Source organism: Natator depressus, chromosome 9 (genome assembly GCF_965152275.1).
Source record: "Natator depressus isolate rNatDep1 chromosome 9, rNatDep2.hap1, whole genome shotgun sequence".
In the NCBI taxonomy this organism is placed as follows: Eukaryota; Metazoa; Chordata; order Testudines; family Cheloniidae; genus Natator; species Natator depressus.
In genome coordinates this window covers 60,553,881-60,578,961 of record NC_134242.1, presented here as the reverse complement: position 1 = coordinate 60,578,961, position 25,081 = coordinate 60,553,881, and the positions used below count along the sequence as shown (strand labels likewise).

At 50.5% G+C, this 25,081-nt stretch overlaps 1 protein-coding gene across 1 annotated transcript; it reads left to right on the top strand.

Annotated features, from left to right (window-relative positions):
* Positions 1-1,058: 1,058 nt before the first annotated feature.
* Positions 1,059-24,834, top strand: GPR119 (G protein-coupled receptor 119). Its single transcript, XM_074963071.1, has 2 exons — positions 1,059-2,049; positions 24,769-24,834. The coding sequence occupies exon 1, from the start codon at positions 1,059-1,061 to the stop codon at positions 2,043-2,045; it is 987 nt and encodes a 328-aa protein (XP_074819172.1). The 3' UTR covers positions 2,046-2,049; positions 24,769-24,834.
* Positions 24,835-25,081: the final 247 nt, after the last annotated feature.

Here is a 25,081-nt window from a genome sequence, read left to right as displayed (position 1 = left end):
AGCAGTCAGAGGTGCAGTTACCTTGGGAACCATGACAACCCCAAAGTCTGGTTCTAGGGAGCTGGGCAGCAGAATCCAGTTCTTGTTTCACAAAGATATTCATGTGCCTAACTTTATTACCCTGATGTTGCAGCCTTTGTCCTTCCACACCTTGTTCCTTACCCCCAAATGCAGCTGGCTAGCTCTTTGGGGCAGGGGCTGTGTCTTTCTGAGGGGGCTGGAAAGTGCCCCGCCCACATCTAGGTGCTGTAAAAAAAAAATGAATTGTAATAACAATTGTTTGGTCATCTCCCAGCACCCCTGGATTCCAGCAGCTTTAGCTGTGGGTGGAAAAAAGAATGAACGGACCTTAAAGACATTGGGGAAGAAACAGCAGCAGCATGTGGAGGGATTCTGGATGTGTGGGGCCGGAAGGGGGCACATGGGATGTCTGAGTTATGAGCTGGGATGTGTGACAATAACTACAAAGGACTGGGTGATTGTCCTGGATGGAAAACAGCATTGGCATTGTCGGTCTGGAGCTCCTGGTGGGATCGTTCACTGTGAATGCTCTCATCAGACCCAGCATAGACTCTGCACAGCCTGCTGCAGTCCGCCAACCTCTGGGGTGATGCTATGAATGCAGATGGGATGCTGAGCCACCCAGCCGGTTGTCAGAGCAGCCTGGCAAGCAGCAAGAGCATTTCCCCTCCCTTCTCTGGAGTTGTCTGGTAACTGGGTTCCTGGAGGGGCGGGACTAGACCTGGTCACTGGCTGCTGCTGGCAGTATGCACCTTGCAGTTCCAGTCCACTGACAGCTGGGGATACATAGGCACGGTTCAACCTCATGGGCTCCCTAACCAGAGAGGAGAACAAGTACACCCACATGCACTGAGCTTTCCAAGTCAGCTCTTATAGCTGAGCCCAGGACCATTGCACGGTGACTGTCTGACGTTTCTCCAGGACATGTTTTTCCCCAGGATTCCTAGCTGATCTGTGATTCTGGTAGCAAGCCCAGGGAATGCCATGGAGTCAAGTCAGTAAGGTTGGACCTGCCATGTCCTTATGAGAGATTAGCTATGGATGGCTTTGCGTTTGGAGTGGTTCTCTCTGTTTTGGCCTCTCTCATTATTGCTACAAACACACTTGTTGCTGTTGCTTTGTTTAGGCTGATCCAGAAGAACGGCTGCACAGGACTGTATTTTGTCTTGAACCTCGCAGTTGCAGACTCTTTGGTTGGTGTCACAATCACTGGACTGGTCACAGACGAGCTTTCCGCACACAGACACCCCCCACCGAAGATGGTCTGCATCCTGAGGATGGCCTTCATCATCTCCCCTTCAGCTGCCTCCATACTCACCATGATCATGGTGACTTTTGACAGATACTTGGCCATTAAACGACCTTTCCAGTACTTCCGAATCATGAGTGGCCTGGTAGTTGGTGCCTGCATTGTGGGTCTCTGGCTGGCTGCCTGCTTTATTGGCTTTCTCCCAGTAATAGTGCAGGGCTTTCAGCAGAGCTACAAGGGGAAGTGCACTTTCTTTGGGGTTTTCCAGCCCACATACATGCTCACCGTCTTCTCTATCGGGTTCTTCCCAGCTTTGTTCATTTTCATTTACCTATATTGTGACATCCTGAAAATTGCCTCTCTGCACGTACAGCACATCCGAGAAGTGGCGCAGGTTGGGCTGTCGGGGAACAGTCCTTCGCCTCATAACACCAGTGACATGAAAGCCGTGAGGACCGTGGCTATTCTCATCGGGTGCTTTGTGCTGTCTTGGTCCCCTTTCTTCATAGCTAGCATTGTGAAGACCATGTGCCAGAAGTGCCTCCCATACGATGTCATTGAGAGGTACCTGTGGCTGCTGGGGCTCTGCAATTCTCTGCTGAACCCGCTGATCTACGCCTACTGGCAGAAGGAGGTGCGGCTGCAGATCTACCAGCTGTGCTTGTGCGTGAAGAGGAAAGTTTTCCCTCTCTTCCACATGGAGCGTGGCCCTCGGGTTCCCAGCAGGGGTCCAGCGCCGATTCGTGCCATATCCCACCCACAGCTCCAGGAGTGATACGGTAAGGAAAGGAAATGTGGGCTTTTCTCCTCTTCCTCCCCTGGCAGAGTCACAGGCTCGGAGGGTACCGAGATGGAAGGAACTTGCTGGGATGTCTGGGCCAGGCTCTTGGGCTCCATTTTGCAGACACTGGCAAGGCCAAATTCAGCCCTAACGTAAATGTTGCAACCACAGTTTCAGAAGCACCCACTGATCTGGCATGTCTCAAGTTGGGCACCAAAATTAATGGCCACTTATACAAACAGCCTTGGTCCATAGCGCTGAGTTTGCCAGGAACCACTCTCTGGCAATCAGCTCTGTGTCCATCTGGCTATGCCCTCTGGACACTTCCCCTAGTTCAGCGCCTATACTGGGCCTTGGTTAAGGTTAAGTCCATTGACTCTTGGTTTTACTCCCAGAGTCCTGTGAAAACAGCCCTCCTCCCTCCCTTCCCAGGTTTAGGGTTTGTCTACACTGCAGCTGGAAGTGTAATTCCCAGCTCTGGTAGGCGGACCTGCATGAGCTCTGCCCGAGCTAATGCTCTAACAATAGTAGCATAAAGAAAAGGAGTACTTGTGGCACCTTAGAGACTAACCAATTTATTTGAGCATAAGCTTTCGTGAGCTACAGCTCACTTCATCGGATGCATGTATGCATCCGATGAAGTGAGCTGTAGCTCACGAAAGCTTATGCTCAAATAAATTGGCTAGTCTCTAAGGTGCCACAAGTACTCCTTTTCTTTTTGCGAATACAGACTAACACGGCTTTTACTCTGAAATAGTAGCATAGTTGCGGCAGCCTAGGTGGTGGCTCGGGTGAGCCATCCAAGTACAACCCAGTCTGAGTCCCTAGGTACGTATTCGGGCAGCTGTCACACTACCATGCTATTTCTAGCATGCTAGCTTGAGCAGAACTATCACGTGGATGTATGTCTGAGCTAGGAATTACTCATCCAGCGGCTGTGCAGACTTACTCTTCAAGCAAGCATCTCCCTTGCCAACCCCACTGGCTAAATGAGCTCCGGGCCCCACAGCAGATCTCTGCTCCCACCATCAGGCTGGTCACCTCCTCTGAAGTTCTTCTGCCTTTTTTGTAAAGCGAGGTTCCTCAAGTTAAGTGCAGCCCCTGGTGCAGCCTCCCCACACTGGGCAAGAGGACCCTCTGTCCTCTGAGTCTGGCCCAGCCCAGCCCAGAACAGGCCTTTGTCACAGCAGCCTCACCATCAGCTCAGGACCCCTTTCCAACACTGACACACCTCCCAAGGAATTAGCTGGGAAGCAGCCGTGACAAGGGGTGACCCGAAGTCTCCTGCAGGTGCTGTATCCTGCTCTCCAGAGCTGAGGTTATTTCAGATCACCCAGAGGAAAATTAAATGATGGCGTGAGACAACAGCCAGGTGCAGCCCTGCTCTTTACCTGGAGAATCACAAAAAGCGCACACAGCGAAGACGCACAGCTTGGGGCTCAGTCTGGCAGAGGCAGGCATGCTTTGGCAGGGATTGTATATGTTTCCTCCTGCCCTCTAGGCAGTGGGTGGCAGCTGAGTGAGGCAGGCCAGTGAACCTGGCACCATCAGCTAGCACCTGCCTGGAAGGGAAGACACAATAAAGAGCAGCTCAAACCCAAACTGCACACTGGGGGGGGCGAGGGCGGGAGTGGGGGAACCGCTCACTTGGGCCATTCACTCCTTTTCCCACCCCTACATCACCATGGCCGGCGTGCATAATATGCTGGGGAGAGGTCAGTGAGGAATGTGTGGGCGGGTACAGGTCACAGAACATGGCCGAGAAGGCCTGGCGCAGCGCAGAATAAGCCTCTGCCAGCAAACCTGGACATTTTTAAAATGTATCATTCCCACATGAATGTAGGGAGGGGGCTGGAGCCGAGAATCTATACCAGGGATTTCCAAACAGCGGTACATGTACCCCTGGGGGTATGTGAGACATCTCTGGGGGGTGCGCAGGAGAAATTGTGTAATGGAGGGGTTTATTTATTTATTATTTGATCGCATTTTTCACGATAGGCTATTCAGACGAAGGTTTAAAACTCTGTGGGAATTTGTTACATAAAATATAGTAGTTAATTTACTTCAGGATGTACCAATGAGAACACAAAGACACCGACGTACAGAGCTCTCACCTCCAATCACCATACAGTGCAGGTTCAGTTACCCAGCAATTGTCCAGTCTAAGTGAGCTCAGAACTGAGTCAGGGTTTTGTGGGGGGGGGTTGTTATATACATCGCACTGTAACTGTGTCTGTACGGAACTGTGAAATATGGGCAGATGGCTAAAGACAGGTAGCTGTTAAGAAGAAGACACAAAGTATCAGTGAGGAGAAGGGTAGGGATTTGCGGGCAGTTGGTAGAGCTGGAAGGGGATACGCAATAAGAAAAGTTTGGGAACCTCTAATCTATACCAAGCTCTGGCTTGTGGGGTTGTCAAAGGGTGTGCCTGCCCTGTAGCACCCCCTTCTGGCGAAGTGTGGTTCTTTTGAGGCCTGTCTTAGCTCAGGCACCCTTAAAAAAGATACTTAAAACATTCCCCCTTCTGGGGTCCTGCATATTACCGCCAGCACAAAGTCTGTCAGGAGAAAAGTCAGCCCTTCAGACTCCAGCCCAGTTTCAGTTAGGCCCAGCCTAGGGGTGCCAGGTGTCTGCTTTTCAACCGGAATGCCCGGTCGAAAAGGGACCCTAGCGGCTCCGGTCAGCACTGCTGACCATAGGCGCTGACTTCTAATGGCACCGGTGGGTGCTCGACCCCCTCTGCTCCCACCCCGACTCCACCCCTACCCTGACCCCTCCCACCTCCATTCCAACCCCTTCCCCAAAGTCCCTGCCCCAACTCCACCCCCTCCACGCCCCAATTCCCACTCCTTTCCCAAATCCCCGCCCCAGCCCAACCTCTTCCCCGCCTCCTCCCCTGAGCGTACCACGTTCTCGCTCCTCCCCACTCTCTCCTGGAGCTTGCTACAGCTGTTTGGCGGTGGCAAGCGCTGGGAAGGAGGGAGGGAGGAGCTGGGACATGGCATGCCTGGAGGAGGCAGAGGTGGCGCAGCGGAGGCGAGCTTGGGCAGGGGGCAGGGCAGGGAGCTTGGCTGCTGGTGGTGCAGAGCACCCACTAATTTTTCCCCATGGAGCACCCACGGAGTCAGCACCTATGCCACTGACCGGGCTGTTAAAAATCCGGTCGTTGGTGCAGCTGAGCTAAAGCAGGCTCCCTGACTGCTGTGGCTCCACGCAGCTCCTGGAAGCAGTGGCATGTCCCCCCTCAGGCTCCTACGGCATGTCCCCTCTTCACAGCCAATGGGAGCTGCTGGTGCGGTGTCTGCGGATCGGACAGCAAGCAGAGCCGCCTGGCTGCACCTCCTCTTAGGAGCCGGAGGGGGAACATGCTGCTGCTTCCAGGAGCTGCTTGAGGTAAGTGCCGCGCAGAGCCTGCACCCCGACCCCCTCCCATGGCCCAACCCCTGCCCCACCCCTGATCTCCCTCCTGCCCTCCAAACTCCTCAGTCCCAGCCTGACCCCAGATCCCACACCCCCAGCCAGAGCCCTCACCCCCCACACACTCAAACCCCCTGCCCTAGCCCTGATCCTCCTCCCACCCTCTGAACCTCTCAATCCCAGCCCAGAGCACCCTCCTGCATCCCAAACCTCTCATCCCCAACCCAGAGCCCACACCCCCAGCCGGAGCCCTCACCCTCCCCTGCACCCCAACCCCTGCCCCAGCACAGAGTCCCCTCCTGCACTCCAAAACCCTCAGCCCCAGCGTGGAGCCTCCTCCCTCACCCTGAGCCCATTTCTGGCTGAACCCCAGAACCCGCACCCCCAACCCAAAGCCCATACCCCCTCCAACACCTCAACCCCCTGCCTCAGCCTGAAGCCCCCTCCCATACTCCAAACCCCTCAAGTCCACCCCCCATCCCGGAGCCCCCTCCTGCACCCCAAACCCCTCATCTCTAGCCCCACCCCAGAGCCCGCACTCCCAGCCAGAGCCCTCACCCCCTCTAGCATCCCAACCTAGTGCCTCAGCCCAGAGCTCCCCCTGCACTCTGAACTCCTCATTTCTGGCCCCACCCCAGAGTCTGCACCCCCAGACAGAGCCCTCACCCCCTCTTTACCCCCTCACCCACTGAGCCAGCCCCATGAAAATGAGCGAGTGAGTGAGTGAGGGTGGGGAGAGCGAGCGACGGGGGCGGGGGGGGAGTGGGCCTTCGAGAAGGGATGAGCCAGGGGTGGGGCCTCAGAGGAGGGGCATGGCAGGGGCGGGGCAAGGGTATTCAGTTTTGTGCAAGTAGAAAGTTAGCAACTCTACACTCCACCCTGAGGATCTGTCTTCCCTTCAGAGAGCCAGCATTCTTCTGGCATGATTTCCCAAGCCAGGCCCTGGGGATCAGGTTAGCACTAGTCATGCTTAACATCAGCATTTGTGACCTGGACAAAGAACTCAGCTGCTCAGTAATGAAATCTGCAGGTGATACTAACTGGGGGGCACTGCAAACCCCCGTGAGGAGGTGAGATAATCCACAGGGACCGCCGAGAGACTAGAACCCTGGCTAGGAAATGGCAGCAGGAGACAACACAGCTAATCCCGCTGGAGACAAACAACGTGAACCCCAGCTTTTATGTGGCACTGGGGAGCCTGGAGCCAATGAATCATGGTGGCGAAAGCAAGCTGGAGAAGGCAGTGGCTCCCTTCTAGCTTCTCTGCCCACCAGGGCAGACATTTCCGTTTTGGGACTGCCAGTGTTCTGCACCAACTTCACTGCCAGGCCTCCAGCCATTGCCTATGGAGACAGCTGCCCAGCTACCCGTGACTCACTGACTGGTATTCAGCCCAAGCTCTTGCCTTCCTAGGCTAGGCTACCCACGTAGGCAGTTGTGTAATTGGGCAGAGCTGGGGCTCAGCACCTGTGGGAGCCTGGGAAGGATTGTACTGAGAGGGCTAGGTTTGCCCAGGCTGTACCACAGAATGGACCAACGTAGGGCCTAGGGCCTTGCCTCATCTTTGCCCCTCTTGGGGTTGGGGGTGTGCCCTTGGAGTGCATCAGTGGAGCAGTCCTTGTGTTCCCCCCCCCGCCCCCCGAGACTATGATCATTACTGGCCTGTGTGCAGAGGATGCAATGGACCCCATGAACACCCCACAGGAGTCAGGGAAGTCTGGCCTTTAATATCATCCCACCACACCTAGTGACCCGTCATGATCCCTGGGCAGGCTGCCCTTCTGAGACCCTCCTCCAGTCCCCAAGTGCCTCCCTTTCGAATGGCAGGCCTGTGCCTTCACTCTTCTTTGGGGTGGGATTCCTCAATCCAAATACTCTCCTACTGGGTCTCTCGGTTACATCTCCCTGGGTTCCCTCCATGTTACCTAGCAGGCCCAGCTGGGCTTGCACACTGCCCGAGCTCTACTTCAGGAGCCCGTGGTCAGTGAGGCTTGGTCTACACTTTAAATTTAGGTTGACATAGCTACAGCTCTCAGGGGTGTGAAAAATCCACACCCCTGAGTATGCCGACCTAACCCCGGAGTAGATGCAGGTAGGACAATGGAAGCGTTCTTCTGTCGACCTAGCTACCGTTACTGGGGGAGGTGAAATCCTTTCCATCACTGTAGTCTGCGTCTACACTACGGGGTTACACTGGCATAGGTACGGTGCCATAGCTATGCTGCTGGAGTCCCCGTAGTTTAGACGCGGACTACTAGTATGAAGTGACACAGAAACAGTTTCTCCAAAATAAAGCATGATTTATTTTGCTCCAGAAGTGGATTTAAACATAAGACAGAGACCTATATGCATATTCTCTTACCTATGCTTGGCATCCCCCTCAAGCACACAGGCGACGTGGGAACTGCCAGCTGGGTGGGGCTAGCGGCTAGCCTCCCTCCTTCTGTCCGAGGCCCCACCCCTTCCACACACGCTCTATGCCGGAGCCCAGAGCCCCTCCAATATGGCTGCCAGCCCCCACCCCAGGCTAGCGCCCCCAGCCCCAGAGCACTAGGAGGGGAGGCGGATAGAACGGCCTCAGCCTCCCCAGCCCCAGAATGCCGGGAGGGCGGGAGGCATGGCACGGCCCAGCCCAAGCGGGGGCTAACGCACAAGGGGACAGGAGCCACAGAGCAGGAAGCAGGGGGAAGGGGGGATGGAGCATGGGGCGGGGCCATGCCTGGCTGTTTGGGGAGGCACAGCCTCTCCCAGCCTATGATACCCACCATCCATGCTCAAGCCCCTAGGTAGACATGACTTAGCCTGTCCCCATTCTCCCTGGGCGCCAAGTTACAGCTTGCTTGCAGGAGCCATTGACTCTGTCAGTCTGCCAGAAGAATACACAGGGCAATAAATGTACGGGGAAAAATCGATGCCATGTTATTCTAGCGGCAAATGTATTCCAGCACTTGCTTAGGACTTGCCTTAGCTTCCACTCTGAGAGCAAGCACATTCAACTCATCATATAACTCTGCTGAATCTATATTCTTTGTATCGTCATCCATCAGGGAAAACTGGAGATCAGTGGACTGTTCAAAAAACACCTCAGGACTGCCTGAAGACAATTTCAGTATTTCATACAAAGCACCGAAAGGCTTGCTATGTTTCTGAAGCTGAGAAAAATTTTCCCCAACCGACTGTATGGCAGTACTGACTACTTGATAAAATAAGTATCAGGGGATAGCCGTGTTAGTCTGTATCCACAAAAACAACAAGGTGTCCGGTGGCACCTTAATTGTATCTGAAGAAGTGGGATTTTTACCCACGAAAGCTTATGCTCAAATAAATCTGTTAGACTTTAAGGTACCACCGGACACCTTGTTGTTGATAAAATCCATTCACTTTGAAGTTCAGGGTCAACAATTGCAAGCCTCGTAATCAAACTGAGTTTTTTTCCTTTGGCTTCAGATGTGAATCTCTTCCACAAATCTTCCTTGTATGCAAAGCAATTCTGCTCAAAACTGATCTGACCAACAGTTTTGCAAGAAGCCTCATAGAACTGCCAGTTGTTCAGTTGCTTGATGCAGATCAAATTCTACCATTTGTAAAGTCTTGCTCACTATTTAAACCTCAAACAAAGCATCATGCCACACCACAAAGATGCACTGAAAACTGAAATTAAGCTTCTGTCCAGGGATGGATCTTGCTTCTGCATGAAATTTGGTTCCAGAAGTACCAACCAGTGTTGCATCATCAGCTAAGGATAAAACCCCGCGCCACGCAGGGCTGAAGTCCAAAGCCCTGAGCCCCATGCTGCACAGGGTTGAAGCCCCGAGGCTCGAGCTTAAAACTAGAGGGGTGGGGGTTCACAATTTTTTCTAGTGGGGAGGGTCATGTTTTTCAGTCCAAACAGGTTGAGAAACACTGCTTTAGAGTAAAGCTCATGCATCTGTTTCTGTACTCTTTGTGTTAGCTCTGTTGTCAACCTTGCCCTTTCATGTCTGCAAGAGGTGGTTCCATCTCACTTAACTTCTGGAGAAGAGCTTCCATCATATCTGCACCACCTGAATCATCCAGTTTCACAAACACCAAGTGTTCATGGCTTTCCACATTTACATCTTGTTTTCTGCCCTTACCTGCCATGTGATCCAGACCGAACCTGGGGTGGTGGTCCAAGAGGTGACCCGGCCATTGCCTAAACGAACATAGGAGGCCGTAGAGGAGGAAGTCCAGGCAATGTTGGAGCTGGGTGTTATTGAGCGCTCCCAGAGCGAATGGCGGAGCCCCGTTGTCCTCGTCCCAAAGCCATTTGGGAGCCAGCGGTTTTGCATTGACTTCCAGAGTGTAAATGCCTTTCGAAGTTTGACATCTATCTGATGCCCCGTGTCGATGAGCTCCTCGACCAGCTTGGGGAAGCCTGCTATATCACCACACTAGATCTCACGAAGGGGTACTGGCAGATCCCCTTGGACCCCACGTCCAAGGAGAAGACAGCGTTCGCCACCCCTTCAAGGATGTACCATTTCACCCGGATGCCTTTCAGCCTCCATGGGTCTCCGGCAACCTTCCAGTGCTTGATAGATCGGCTTTTGCAACCACACACCAAGTACACTGTGGCCTACTTGGACGATGTGGTCATCTATGGCAGCCGCTGGGAGGAACATGTCAACCAGGTATCGGCTGTTCTCCAAGACCTCCACGCGGCTGGTCTTACAGCCAATCCAAAAAAATGTCAGATCAGGCAATAGGAGACCACTTATCTGGGGTTCATCTTGGGCCAAGGGCAGGTACGACCCCTCATCGGGAAAGTCCAAGCACTCCAGGAATATCAGGCGCTGACCACAAAGAGGCAGGTGTGTCACTTCTTGGGCTTAGCTGGATATTACCGGCGGTTTGTACCCCACTTCGCAACCATTGCCACCCCTCTGACAGAGCTCCTGACCAAAGACAGCCCCCACTGAGTTTGCTGGTCCGATGAATGTGAGAAGGCCTTTCAAACCATCAAAGAACAGCTGTGTAGCAAGCCAGAACTCTTCAGCCCTGACTTTCATCGTGGATTCATCATTCATACCGATGCCTCAGGAGTAGGGCTTGGGGCAGTCCTCTCCCAGGAGATGGACGGGGAGGAACACCCTATTGTTTACCTCAGTCGGAAGCTGTTCCCCAGAGAAAGGAATTACTCTGTCATTGAGAAAGAGGCCCAAGCAGTTAAGTGGGCTATTACATCCTCGGGGCCCCCTTTATATTGGTTACGGACCATGCACCCCTGAAGTGGCTCAGTAAGATGAAGGACACTAATGCCAGGCTTATGCAGTGGTACCTGGCTCTGCAGCCCTACGCCGTCACCATTCACGATCGGGCAGGAAGGGACAACGCCAACACAGACTTTCTATCTCCTTCAGACAGCAGCACGCTCCATGCTAGACAGAAAGGGTCAGAAATGTCCCTGGTGTCACCCAATTGCCTTCAGAAGGGTTACACCAGTGATAAACTGGGCCCCTCCAAATGTTTCTTGCTCTTTCTTAACTCATCCCCTCCCTTCCCTGATCATTTCTTTCTCGTCTCTCTATTCCCTGCAAAGTACCAGTCTCTCTGAGGTACTACAGTGCCCAGACTGGAACACAGCACCTGTCCTCCCCCATTGTTTCTGGGACATTCCAGCACGATGAAGGTGAGGGCCACGTAACTGCCTAGACTGAGCAAATTGAATCTGCCTGAGACATAGCTACCTCGCAGGTTTATAAAAGCCAAACAGTCTGCTTGGCCATCAGCGCTGAGCGTGAGACAGATGGAGGGAAATGGAGAGAGTATACTTGTCTGTCACAAGGCACTAAATACACTAAATGCCACATAAGAGATATACAAAGCAATGTTTCTTAGCAAACAGGAGGAGGAGGCGAAGCTAGTGGGACTGGGCACAGAGAGTAACTATTAGTGACAAGATCCACAATTGTCACTGAACTCAGACACGCTGCTTCTTTCCCTGACCTGAGGAAGAACTCAGTGTGGTTCGAAAGCTTGTACCTTCCACCCACAGAAACTGGTCCAATAAAAGAGATTACCTCACCCACCTTGGCTTCCTCCATTAGTGACAAGAACATTTTGGCTTGGGCCTCCATAGGGGAACCTACATTATTCAGGACTTCCATTAAGTGATCTAGAGAAAGGTGTATTCAGCCCTTTGCCGAGCGCTGGTCAGACCCACACAAGTGACCCCAGACCGCAGCTCCAGAGAGCAAGCTGGAAAGATCGGAACTGTGAGCTGCGCACAACCAGAGGAGTTCCAAACTCAGACATATCTGATTGTACACAAGGGAGGAGGCCTCGGCCCCTCAGAGTCACATGGGAGCATGGCAGAAAATAAAAAAGCTCATGATGTGAGGCCATTTCCATGCCCAGGTTGCATGAGAGGAGGGAGTGGACACTGCAGTTTAGGGAATACAGAGAAAATAGAATGGGCACCAAAAAGAGGAGCCACTAAGGAAATGCACTGATTTGGGGCGAGATTCGACTTTGCCAGCCTTACCCAGGCTCGACATCCCAGAATCACTCTAGTGCTGAGTGCAACCAGCATGTCCTCTTCTCCCCATCCCCCCTACCCCCACCCCAGGCTCCCCTGCACTTCACCCACATAAAGCCCAATGGCTGAAATGACATCACCCAAAGAAGGCAAGAGCGTTGTCCTCTGAAAGCAGCTGCTCCCGGAGCAGGAGTCCTCACCCTCCGCATGGGGGCTACATAAGCAGCACTTGCTCCCATTCAGGGAGCATGCCTGCCACAGACATACTGGGCAAGGGCAGACCTGGGTAACAATCAAAGTCAATGGGCAGCCGTGCCTGCTTACCCTAACGCTGAGTCAGATCCACTCCATTCCTCAGGAACATTGCAAAGGAAATAAACGAAGTAATATCAAAGGGCACACGTCCACCCCAGACCGAGGTCTCCCCCAAGAGTGCCCATTTAACACTGAAACAGCAGCATTAATGCCCAGCCAGCTTCTGGCTTCCCACAGTCCCACGCTCAGCCCCCTTCCCCACTTCCCAGCAGATTGGTCCAGGGGAGAGGGGTGTTAATAAAGCCCATTTCTCAGTCATGGATATAGAGCCACAGAACAAGCTTTCCCCACAGCCCTGTCCTGCACCGCTCTGTCAGCCTACAACAGCATACCAGCACCTCCTCAGCCCCAGGAGCTGTGGAGGGAGCTGCCATGGGTTTGGGGTCAGGCAGAGTTGGGAGGAAAACTCCCCCCTCACTCCAGATCCCTCTGTTGGCTTGCTTTTCCTGATAGACATAGACACCAGCCAGGGTGTTCCAAGAGGGTATTTTGTAATTTTGGATTTGGAAGTTAAAGGAAAAATTAAGAGAAAATGAAAGGCCAGAGCATCTCATCCCGTGGAGAATCCCCCAGGAGGAGCAGGGACTGGAAAGCGCACTCCATTGATAGAATGAATTCTGTAATCAGTTGGCATGGCAAAGCACCAATAGGTGGCACTTCTAGGGAAAGATGTGGAAGAATATGGAAATTTGCAAGAGAAAGGCCTGCCGGGCATTACCTTGTACAGCGGGACGATGATTCAGAAAACAAGGGATTGATTTGGAAGGTTACCATAGTTACACTATCTGCACTGGGGAATTCCTGAGCCACATTAATTCTGCTAGTGCATAAGCTAGGTTAGGCAATTCATTTCCTCCTCATATCTTCCATAATGACTGGAAATTACTCTGAATTGCTACCTATGAGAGCTGACTTCCAGCCTGTGCCTGCGGGGATAACAGTTCAACTGACCTGCAATCTGGGTGAATCAAGCGCATTCACACTCACTTACAGGACGGCAACTGACAGTCATCTACGTCACAACTGCACTTGGCTTTTGACATTTCAGTTGCCAGGATATCTGTGGTGGATAATGAGAGAATGAACTGAACTCCTCACACAACATAGGCAACGGGGGTTGGTGGAGATGCTTCTAAAAATGGACTTGATCCTTGCTGAAATATTTCCACTATGTTAATTCAGGAGAATGCTGCTCTTTGTAGGTGGTTAGGAGTCATGGAAAACTATATGAACCGTACTCAAGGGAATGTGGCATGAAAGGAATGGAGGGAACTGAATCGTAGGACTGGAAGGGATCTCAAGAGGTCATCTAGTCCAATCCCCTGCACTCACCGCAGGACTAAGTATTATCTAGACCAGGGGTCGGCAACCTGCGGCACGCGTGCCAAAGGTGGCATGTGAGCTGATTTTTACTGGCATGCTGCTGCCAAGCCAGGGTCCTGGCCGCCAGCCCTGCTCAGCCCGCGGCCTGCCTGGGTGAATGGAACCCCAGGCCACCAGCAGGCTGAGTGGGGCCAGAGGCCAGGACCCCGGTTGGTAGGAGCCAGCAGACGGAACCCAAGACCGCTCAGCCCGCCGCTGGTCTGGGGTTCCATCCACTGGCTCCGCTCAGCCCGCTGACAGTCTGGAGTTCTGGCCGCCGGCCCCGCTCAGCCCGCTGCCAGCCTGAGTGAACAGAACCCCTGGATGGCAGCGGGCTGAGCAGGTCTGGTGGCTGGAACCCCGGCTGGCAGGAGCCAGTGGAACCCCAGACCGGCAGTGGGTGAGCCGCTGCCAGTCTGGGGTTCTGTCCGCCACCCAGCTCAGCCCGCTGACAGTCTGGGGTTCCAGCCACCGGCCCCTTGCCAGCTGGGGTCCCAGCCATCTGCCCCGCTCAGCCTGCTGCCGGCCTGGGGTTCCAGCCACCCGGCCCCCTGCCAGCTGGAGTCCGGGCCTCCAGCCCTGCTCAGCCCTCCTGCTGGCTTGGGGTACTGGCAGCCAGCCCAGGGCTCTGCTCCTGGCCTGGGCCCAGCACTCTGCAGCCCTTATAAAAAATTACATTACAATTAGCTTAAAAACTTGAAAACTTAAAAAAATTGTATGGTACAGTAATGGTTAAAAAATGTATAATGTTAATAAATACATAGGTTTGATGACACAAAGTAGTTGTACTTATGTGCCTGTGCTTAATTTGTGTTTTTGATGATTTACCTTCTAAAAAAATCTGGCAGGTCTCGCACCCCCAGAAAGGGCATCTCGCACCCCCAGGGGGTGTGTGCACCCCAGGTTAAAAACCACTGCACTAAACTGATAAGATCTGCATTTTAATTTAAATTTTAAATGAAGCTTCTTAAACATTTTAAAAACCTTGTTTACTTTACATACAACACTAGTTTAGTTACAAAATATAGACTTATAGAGAGAGACCGTCTAAAAACATTAAAATGTATTACCGGCACGCGAAACCTTAAATTAGAGTGAATAAATGAAGACTCAGCACACCACTTCTGAAAGGTGGCCAACCCCTGATCTAGACCATCCCTGACAGGTGTTTGTCTAACCTGCTCTTAAAAATCTCCAATGATGGAGATTCCACAACCGCCCTAGGCAATTTATTCCAGTGCTTAACCACCTTGTCAGTTAGGAAGTTTTTCCTAATGTCCAACCTAAACCTCCCTTGCTGCAATTTAAGCCCATTGCTTCTTGTCTTATCCTCAGCTCAAGGGAGCTGGAGTGAAATCTGGGAAAAGGGAGCCAAGTGTTCAGGAGCGTACTCATGCACAACTTAAATAACAAGTTTGTGCAGGTGGGCAAAACTACTACATGTGCCCAGTCACCAAGTTGTGTGCTGGGGGACATGTAAATACACACTGGACAACGTAGACCAAGATGGAGCTGCCCTTTCAGGGTAATGTAATCCTGTTACAAGTCAAGTTCCCCATATCTAGCCCATCACGGAAAGGGGGAAAGTACCCAAAGAACCACTTTCTTTGTCTGATTATGGGTGGGAGACAACATCCTGGAGAAATTAGACTGCTGGGTGTTCTCACCAGGAATGGGGGATTCATCTGTTACTGGGTCTCTTTGGAGCAGAAGTTTAGCAGGTGCAAATTAGATTGTATAAAAGCATGTTCTTGTGCCTGTTCTCTGGACCAGATCCCAGGCTGACATGGGAGAGAGGAGAACACCTCTGTGGACTGAGTCAGATGAGAAACAAGATGAAGGATCATGGCGCTTACTGGAAGGGGAGAGCTGTGTGATGGGAGCTGTGAATCCCAATGGGACCTGGGACAGGGGAGGAAGCCATTGCTCTGCCAGATGCCAATCCGAGAGCTAGCGCTCTGACAGAACAGAGGGGTGGAGTTCAGCGCCCAGCCATGCCCTTCTCTCTGAGAACGCAGCCATGCAATGACTTGGGGATAGGCACTGAATGGACGGGGAGTCTGTTTGTTACATGAAATAGGCCTGCTCTTGAATGGTCCCTTAGAATATGTGCTAACTACTTATGCTAAACTATCTGTTCCACCTTGTCCTTAGCTGTGATACTCTTGGTACTTTTCCCAGCCCATCAGAGGAACTCTGTGTAAGCTTGAAAGCTTCTCTCTCTCACCAACAGGGTCCAAAAAGAGAGATTACCTCAGCCATTTCGTCTCTCCACTCAAGACTGTGTTGGTTTTATCAGGCTCAAGAGGGGAAGAAAGTGAGCAGTGCCAGTGAAAGAGGGAAGGGGGTGTCCTGCCTGCATCTACCGCTGGTGCCTGAGTACCTCTGTAGAGGCAGCCTCCCCCACCCACACCCCGGCAGCACACAGGTGTCCCACAGGAATGCTTCCAATACCTGCACCCATAGGCACTGACTCTGTGAGTGCTCCAGTCCCAGAGCACCCACAGGAAAAAAAATAGTGGGTGCTCAGCACCCATCAGCCACTACTGTTCAGCGGTAGCACTGATCAGCTGTTTGGCAGCGGGGGAAGGGGCTTAGGGAAGAGCAGAGGGCAGGCCGGGGCCCCAGGGGAGGGGGCGGAGTGGGGACAGGGTCTCAGGGCTGAGCAGGGGTGGAGCACCCCTGGGGAAAAATAGAAGTCAGCGCCTGTGCCTGCACCAGTGGTGACTCTTATTTATGCAGGTTCCTACTCACTCATGGACCGTGGCTTCTGGCCACCATCTCCAGTTCCTTTCACTAGGACTGGTGGTGGGCTGCTTTGCTGGGAGGAACCATTAGACTTTCAAGTCTCCTGTTTGTTTTTAATTGACTCGTGGGATTTGCACATTTGGGGCTTGGGATCCTGCCACACCTGTCTGCATGAAATGGAACCACTTCCAGCTTCTCCTATTCATTGCGCAGCTGGGGAGACTATAGCTCCCAGCATGCAGTGCTCCAGCCTAACCTCTGTGCCATCCCACCTAATCAAACTAGAGCATGGCATGTGGGGCCTATAAACCCCACAGATGTAATGAGGAGGGCAGGGCAGCCCCAAGATCCACCTTGGACACCACCCCTTTCTCAGCCTGCCCACATCCCACATCCTGGAGTATTCCCTGCAAGCCCAGGCTGGCCAGAGGCCACCTGAGATGCTAACCAAGTTTTCCTGCTTTGTTTCAGCAGCGGCAAAGAACATCCCAACTCTGTAGGTGTTGTAGCAACCAGGCAAGGAACTAACAAACTTCAACAGGACTTTATTTTTAAAGTGGAAACCTCTTTACCCCCCTCCTTCCTGTTTCCTATCCTTTCAGAGACCCAACAGCCAGTGCTCCCAGTTCTAATCATTACAAGCAGCATCTAAACACCACATTCCCTCCTCTCAAGAAACTCTCCCAATTAAAATAAACATTGTTGTTCTAACCACAGGAACAAATATGAAACAAGACACTATACTGTTGGCAGAAATATTAAACTGAAAACACTGCAGATACTACATAACATAGGCTCTAGTCCAGACAGGTGGTCGTCTGGGTCTGACAGGCCGTCTCTCAAGCCCCGGTTCCAGTGCAATGTCTTGTTGTGTTGATACTATGGTGAAGTCATCCAATGCAGACTGGGTGTTGGTATAATCTCCTTTTGGTGCATAGGCAGGTGCAAGATAAGAAGCATTCCATACCCGCCCATCAGAAAGTCGATAGGTGTAAAGTCCCTTCTTCTCTATGATTTTAAGAGGAGCTGTGAATTTATGGTCCCCTTTGCATAAAATTCCAGCTTTTTGTATTCTAACAAAGGAACCACACAAAGGCGAATGCCTCCACCCTTCTTCTGTGTCACTACTATAGGTGAAACCCATTCTGAGGAGTCAATCTCTTCAATAAATGTCCTTTTGAACAAGTTTCTAAGTTCCCCTGAAACAGCTTCCCTGACTGAAAATGGTAAGCACCGTAACTTCTGTCGTACAGGCATCACATTATTCCTCATCTTAACTTTATGCAGAAACCCATAAGCTCAGCCGTGTTTCTCCTCAACCTGGTGTTGGGTCCCAGCTGAAACTGGTGTGTGTACCGCAAGAGTGCTTTGCTGAGGAAGATCAATTCGTCCATTAACCAAGAATAGGAGTGCCTTTGTGGACAATGTAGAACTCTGCAGTTACACAGCAATCACCAAAAGTAACTATTGCTGGCAGGCAGCCATGTACTGAAATATGGTTTTTCTAGTAGCACACCAAGTGAACTTTGGGTTCAGTAAGAGGCACATCTTTAAAGTAATGCAGATAGATGGAATCAGGTAGTATAGATACTGCTGAGCCAGTGTCCAACATTAGCTGAATAGAATGTGATTTGCCTGCGGGTATGGTGGAAACGTTTACAGTGCACTTTATTTGTTCTGGAGTATGTGCAGTAGTGATTTTGTCCATGCTCAGCACAGTAACATCTGGTATTGTAACTGCATGCACCTGTTGATTGAACTGGCTGCTGCGACATACTTTAGCAAAATGTCCAATCTTTTTGCAATGATTGCACTGAGCTACTTTTGCCGGACATCCTGTGTAGCTTACAAGGTGTTGTGGGGATCCACAGCGAAAACATGCTTTTACTGTATTTTGAATTTGCGGATTCGGTGGTTTTCCATTAGTTTTCCTCTTGTAATCATTTGTCTGCAGCGATAGTGAACGTTTCTGCAAAGGAGTCACAGCCTGGACTGTGCCTCCTGTATCCATGCTCATTATTTTGGCTTCAGCTGTAGCTGACTCAATCTGAGTAGTAATGGTTATTGCTTCTTCTAGTGTAAGTTGTGGTTCTAGAAGTAAGCATTCTCTTACATGAAGCATGGCTGTTTTCTCAATGAGCTGGTCTCTAATCATCTCATCTGCCATATTCCCAAAGTCACAAGTTACAATCAGACTCCTCAGGGAAGCAATATACTGCATTATAGTCTCCCCTATTTTCTGCTCATGCTGGCAATATCTGTAGCGATTAGCTACTACATTCAATTTTGGCACAAAAAAGTTCTTTAATGCAGTGAGTGCAGTCTTATATTTATCATCATCTGCAAGGGGAAAAGTGTAAAATATACGCTGCCCTTCTGCTCCAAGGCAGTGGATTAGCAGAGCACACTTTCTTACTTCAGAAATCTCTGTAGCACTGATTGCAAGCAGATAAGTTTCAAACATATGGATCCAGGCAGTAAAAGCAATTGGAGGCTCACCTGGGCTTTGCAGAAAGGGTGCAGCTGGGTTCAGAGGCAGAAGATCCATCCTCATCGCCAAAATATTGTAGCAACCAGGCAAGGTACTAACAAACTTCAACAGGACTTTATTTTTAAAGTGGAAACCTCTTTACCAAGCTGCTGCTGCACCCTCGGTAGATCTCACTCCACCTCCTCAACTTCCACCCCGTCCTTCCTGTTTCCTGTCCTCCCAACAGCTGGTGCTCCCAGTTCTAATAATTACAAGCAGCATCTAAACACCACAGTAGGTGCTGCTCTGGGTGCCCCCATCTGGCGCCACTGGGATTTCACAGGCACAAAGCCCAGGAGGCCCCAGGACACACCTGGGGGGGCGTCGGAGCTTGGGGCTCCCCACAGCTCGGTTCCCAGTTTCAGCTGGGGTAGGGGAGTGTGCCAGGGCTCAGGGCTTTAGTTACTGCTGGGGCTAAAACCGGAAGCAGAACCACAGGGAGCCCCGGAGCTCCCCCGGTAGCTAAAGCCCTGAGCCCTGGTGCCCCCTGCGGGGCTGATGCTGGGAACAGAGCCACAGGGCTGAAGGCCTGAACCCCAGCGCTTCCCCCATGTCTAAAGCTCTGAAACATGGTGCTCCTGTGGGGAAGAAGCCCTGAGACCCCCACCCAGAGCACCAAAACACCGAGGGTGAGAAGCCCCAAGCCCCCACCCCCCATCCAGAGCCCTAAACACCCCCGGCTGCAACTCCAACCCCCCAGCCTCACAGGGCTAAAGCCCCAAGGACCTCTGTGCTGGGCCATGGAGTTTTTATAGTATGTTGGAAGGGGACCTCAGAAAGGAAAAAGGTTGAGAACCCCTGCAGTACAGTATTTACTGTTTTTGTTTTTGTCTCTGCTGCTGCCTGATTGATTACTTCTGGTTCCACATGGTGTCTGGTTGACCAGTCAGTCCATAACACTGGTGTTTGTATCTTTGAGGTTCTACTGTATATAAAACAAATGGGGGAGGGAGGGTGGGATTACCATAATTCAGGTTCCCAAAAAGCGGACACTGCTGGAAGGGGAAGGGGAGCTGGGGGTAACGGGGGGGGTACAGTTGGGGGTGCAGGAGGGGGTACTTGCAACAGGAGTATTCACTGGAGGCGAGGGGAAGTGTTACTCCCAGTTACAGTGGCAGGGCGGCTGGTGCAAGCCCAGGACACAGCAACAGGCATCAGTCAGTCCCTCCTTGCAGGACCCCCTTCCCGGGGCTGGGAGCTGGGGCCAGGGTGGGCAGGATCCAGCAGCTGTGGCTGCAGGGGAATGGACCAATCAGCTGCAGATACAGGGGAGCTTCTCTGCTCTGCAAAAACCTGGACATTGCCTGTTATTTGAAAAATCCTCCTGGACAGAGACAGAGGCTCAAAAAAGAGGCTGTGTCCGGGAAAACCCGGACGTCTGGTAACCCTAGGAGATGGACGTGTGAATCCGAGGCCCTGCCAGCTGGCAAAGGGGTCGCTGCTCTGTGTCAGCAGCTCCTCACAGGCCTGACAAACTCACTACATCCCACACACTGCTGTCACTGTATTTAGCCATAAAGAACAATCTTCAGGGAAAGCTGGGGTCCTGCTGGTCATTACTATCATTGTGAAACGTATGCACTGAAGGTACGTTAAAAGTTAGGTCTATGTACTGAAAAGATATGCTAAATCTGCGTCCCAAGCAAGGTACACAGGCAGGCTTTGCCAGACAAAGGAATGTATATTACCTCTTCATATGTAGATTAAGCACTGCAAGCCAAAACAATGGAAGTCTATTCAGATAGAAGTCAACAGGGGAATGGGAAGTCAACAGAAAAAGAACCGCAGGGAAAAGAACTTTGTCTAGAGCAGCAGTTCAAGCTGGGTCGCAGCACCAAAGTAGATTGCGAGTGTGTTTCAATGGGGTCGCCAGGGCCAGCACTAGACTCACTGTGGCCCAAAACAAAAAGCCAAAGCCTGAGCCCTGCATTGCAGGGCTGATGCAGAAGCCTGAGCAACTTAGCTTCCTGGGGCCCCCTGTGGCATAGGGCCCCACACAATTCCCCTGCCCCTAACACCAGAGTAACACCAGGCACTGGGTTCGTGTAGTAATTTTCATTGTCAGAAGGGGGGTCGCAGGGCAATGACATAGGAGATCCGCTGGTTTAGAGGTGCACTTCGAGGTTTATTAGACTCTAACCGGGGGAGGGGCACAGGGACAGCACCCTATTGTCCCTCACTGAGGGAGAAAAAGGACAGTGCTTTTACATCCAGGAACATGGATCCCAGCCATGTGGGTGGGTGACATGAAAAGCAAGCTTTGGGTGAGAAGGTGCTCCAGTCTAGACAAGAATTTTAGCCTGTTAAAGGTAAGTTTAGACTCTAAGAAGCATGTTGTGCTTTTGTTTCTTAGGTACCCATTATCCATACTCAGTATCTCTTAAATCTTAATCTTTGATAATAAACTTCAGGTTGTTTTACTATAACTATATCTCTGTGCTGTGGTGATATAAAGGACCTGTATCTGTCAAGCTCTGCATATTCTGTTCCCTTGGGAACAGTGAACATGGTAGTTATTGTGAGAGTCCAGTGACAGGAACTGGACACTATACAGGGATGCTTGGGGTGGGAAGGGTGTCGGGGACTGGAGTGTACCCAGTGTTAACCTGCCAGGTAAAGTAAGGGCTGGCAGAGCCATAAAGAGATGTTTGGGTGTCACCCAGTTTAGCACCAACAAGCCTCCCTCTCACAAAAGCAGGGGTGTAACAAGTTGACTCACAGTCCTGAGCACCCTGAGAAAGTGTCACAGGATGTTGATAGAAATGACAATACATTAAAATTAAGGGAATACAAAGACCTGACAAGGGAAACTAAAAGTATCATTCAAAATATCCATGGATGCTAAGGTTAAGGATTATAAGGAGGAATTTTAAAAAATACATTAGGAATAAAGGGAATGCTAGTAATGGTATAGGTCCGATATATCATGAAGATATTAAAATTGTCAGTGACACAGAAAAGACATGAATACTTATGTTCTGTATTTGGAAAGAAGCAGGATGATGTATACACATCTTACAAAAAGAAAAGGAGGACTTGTGGCACCTTAGAGACTAACCAATTTATTTGAGCGTAAGCTTTCGTGAGCTACAGCTCACTTCATCGGATGCAAGTCCTCCTTTTCTTTTTGCAAATACAGACTAACACGGCTGTTACTCTGAAACACATCTTACAGCGATAATTCTTTCTATTTGACAATCACTTAGGAAAGACATCAAACAGCAGCTATTAAAGATTTTTAAAATCTGCAGAATTTGATATATTGCACCCAAGAGTATTAAAAAGAATTGGCCAAGGAGTGTTCTGAACCACCTGTGTTGCTTTTTAAATAAATCATGGAAAACTGGGGAAGGTCCAAAACACTGAGGGGAAGCATTGATATTGTGGCAAATTGCCAGTACGATTATGATGGATCCCACGTTTCCTCTTCTTGGGGGGGGGGGGGCGGGTTTCAGGGCAGTTTCCTGCCCCTGAACTAGGGTATCTACTGTCCCACTAGTAACCCAGAGAAGGGTAGTGGAGAGGGAGGGACCCAGGCCAGGGGCCCTAGGGATAGTGGTAAACCCCTTGAACTAGTGCTTCCTTCTTTTGGGCTACTTCCATCTCCTGTTCTTCAGCTTGGGGGGCTTCCTGCCCTCTCTCTCTCTGCACAAGCCAGGTGTCTCTTTACCTAGGGTCTTGGTCTTCTAGCCAGCCACAGCACTTCTCCAAATTCTCCTTTACTTCAACTCCTTCAAACTGCACTCTTGCTCCAACTCCTTTCCCTGACTGATTGAAGCAGGGGGGTTTTATCAGGTGACTAGCTTCAGGTGCTCTAATTGGCTTCAGGTGCTTTTAATTAATCTATAGAAACCTTTCTTCCCTCTACAGGGAATAAGGCTTCTCCTCATCCTGGGGCTTACATATCTCTCCTATATCACTCTCCTTCTGGCCATGCTGTATCACAATATTTACAAACAGTAAACAGGATTACCCAGGTAACTGTAGGCAAATCCCAGGCAAAGCAAATAATGAAGAAAAGGATGGTAATATAAATAATGCCAATCAATATGTTTTTATGGAAAATAGGTCTGTCAAACAAACTTTGCATCAGTTTTTATGAGATCCCAAGTTTGCATGACAGTATCTGTGTAGATCTGATAGACTTAGACTTCCGCAGGTAACATATGATAGTCTGATCAAAACATCATAAAACAAAATATCACATATTAAATGGATTAAAAATTAGCAAACCGAGTGATTGCTCATGCAATTGTAAATGGGGATTCGTCATCAATAGGGGTATTGCTAGCACAGTCCTACAGGGATCTGTTCTTGGCTCAGTGCTTTTCAATATCCTTAGCAGGGGAATCTCAAGTAGGAGTAAAAAGGTTATTTTACCTCTGCATTTGACATTGGTGTAACTGCTGCTGGAATACTGTGTCCAGTTCCAGTGTCCACAATTCAAGAAGAATGTTGATGAATTAGGCCTGGTCTACATTAGAAAATTAAGTCAGTAGAAAAATCCACACCCCTGAGCAACGCAATTAAACCAACCCAATCCCCCGCTGTAGGCAGCACGAGGTCAATGGGAGAGGTGGAGTACCTGTGCCAACAGCGGAAGCTCTCCCAACGGTGTAGGTAGTGTCTTCGCTGGAGCAGTGCCGCTGGAGCATTTTAAGTGTACACAAGCCCTTAGAGAGGGTTCAGAGAAGAGCCAGGAGAATGATGAGAGGAATAGAAAACCTGCCTTCTAGTGATAGACTCAAGGAACTCTTTGATATTTAGCTTATCAAAGAGAAGGTTAAGAGGGTGACTTGATCCCAGTCCACAAGTATCTATATGGAGAATAAATATTTACTATCTAGCCGAGGAAGGTCTAACACAATCCAATGGCTGGAAGTTGAAGCTAGATACATTGAAACTGGGAATAAGATGTAAATTTTCAATCGTGAGGGTAAATGACCATTGGAACAGGTTACCAAGGGTCATGGTGGATTGTCCGTCACTGACCATTTTAAAATCAAGATTGGATGTTTCTTCTAACACACCTGCTGTAGGAATTATTTTGGGAAAGTTCCATGGCCTGTGTTATCCAGGATGTCAGCCTAGATGATCTAGGGTGACCACACATCCCATTCTGGCTGGGACAGTTCCCTTTTTTAAGGCCTGTCCTGACTTCTTCTTCTTTTTTTTTTTTTAAAGGAGGGATTTGTCCTGTTTGCTCTTGCTGACTCCATTAGTTGGCAAGAGCAAATGGGACAAATGCTCACTTTTGTCAAAAAAGTGGGGTGCAATGTAGAGGAATGTGGGGGGGAGCGGAGATACCATCCCTCATGGGGGGAGAGGAGGCAGTGTTCCAGCATGGGAGGGGGCAGCAGGGTTCCAGCCACAGGGTGACAGCCTCTTGAGGGGGCCCCATGCAGGATTCCAGCAATGGGCGACAGCCTTGCACAGGGGGGCTCAGACAAGCGGCTGGGGGTGTCCCATTTTCTCTTTGGGAAATATGGTCACCCTAAGATGATCACAATGGTCCCTTCTGGCCTTGGAATCTGTGAATCAACAATATGGAAGAAAATACACAATCAGTGATGGTAGAGTTTGCAGCTGACACAAAAATTGGTGGGTTGGTCTCCAAGAGTCTGCAGTGAACAGGGATAAAGCCTGAGTGAACGAGTATTTCCACTTGTCAGCTGCACTGCAATGACTGATTCCAGTGGGAGCCTGCCAGAGCCTGGGATGAGAGAATGGCAGAGCAGTAAGGGATATATAGACTAGATAATCCTTGAATAATTAATAACTAATCATTCCTTCTGGCCCTCAAAAATTAGAAAAAAAACTATCCACCTCTGTTTATCCCGGAATAGGATCCACTTATGAAGACAATAAGAAAATGGTTCACATCATGTGAGACATCTTGTCTAAGGACCCACAGATCAGCCAAGGTTGGAGATTCCCCAAGAATAGAAACTAAAACACCTAAATGAGAGTATTAGAGACACAAGATGGGTGAGGTAATATCTTTTATTGGACTTCTGCTGGCGAGAGAGACAAGCTTTCAAGTCACACAGAGCTCTTCTTCAGGTCTGTTAATCACCTATGTAAGAATCCCTTATAATCTGCATACAGATAACACCTCTTTCTCCCTCCCAACCTAGCTAAAAAGAACTCCAAATGACC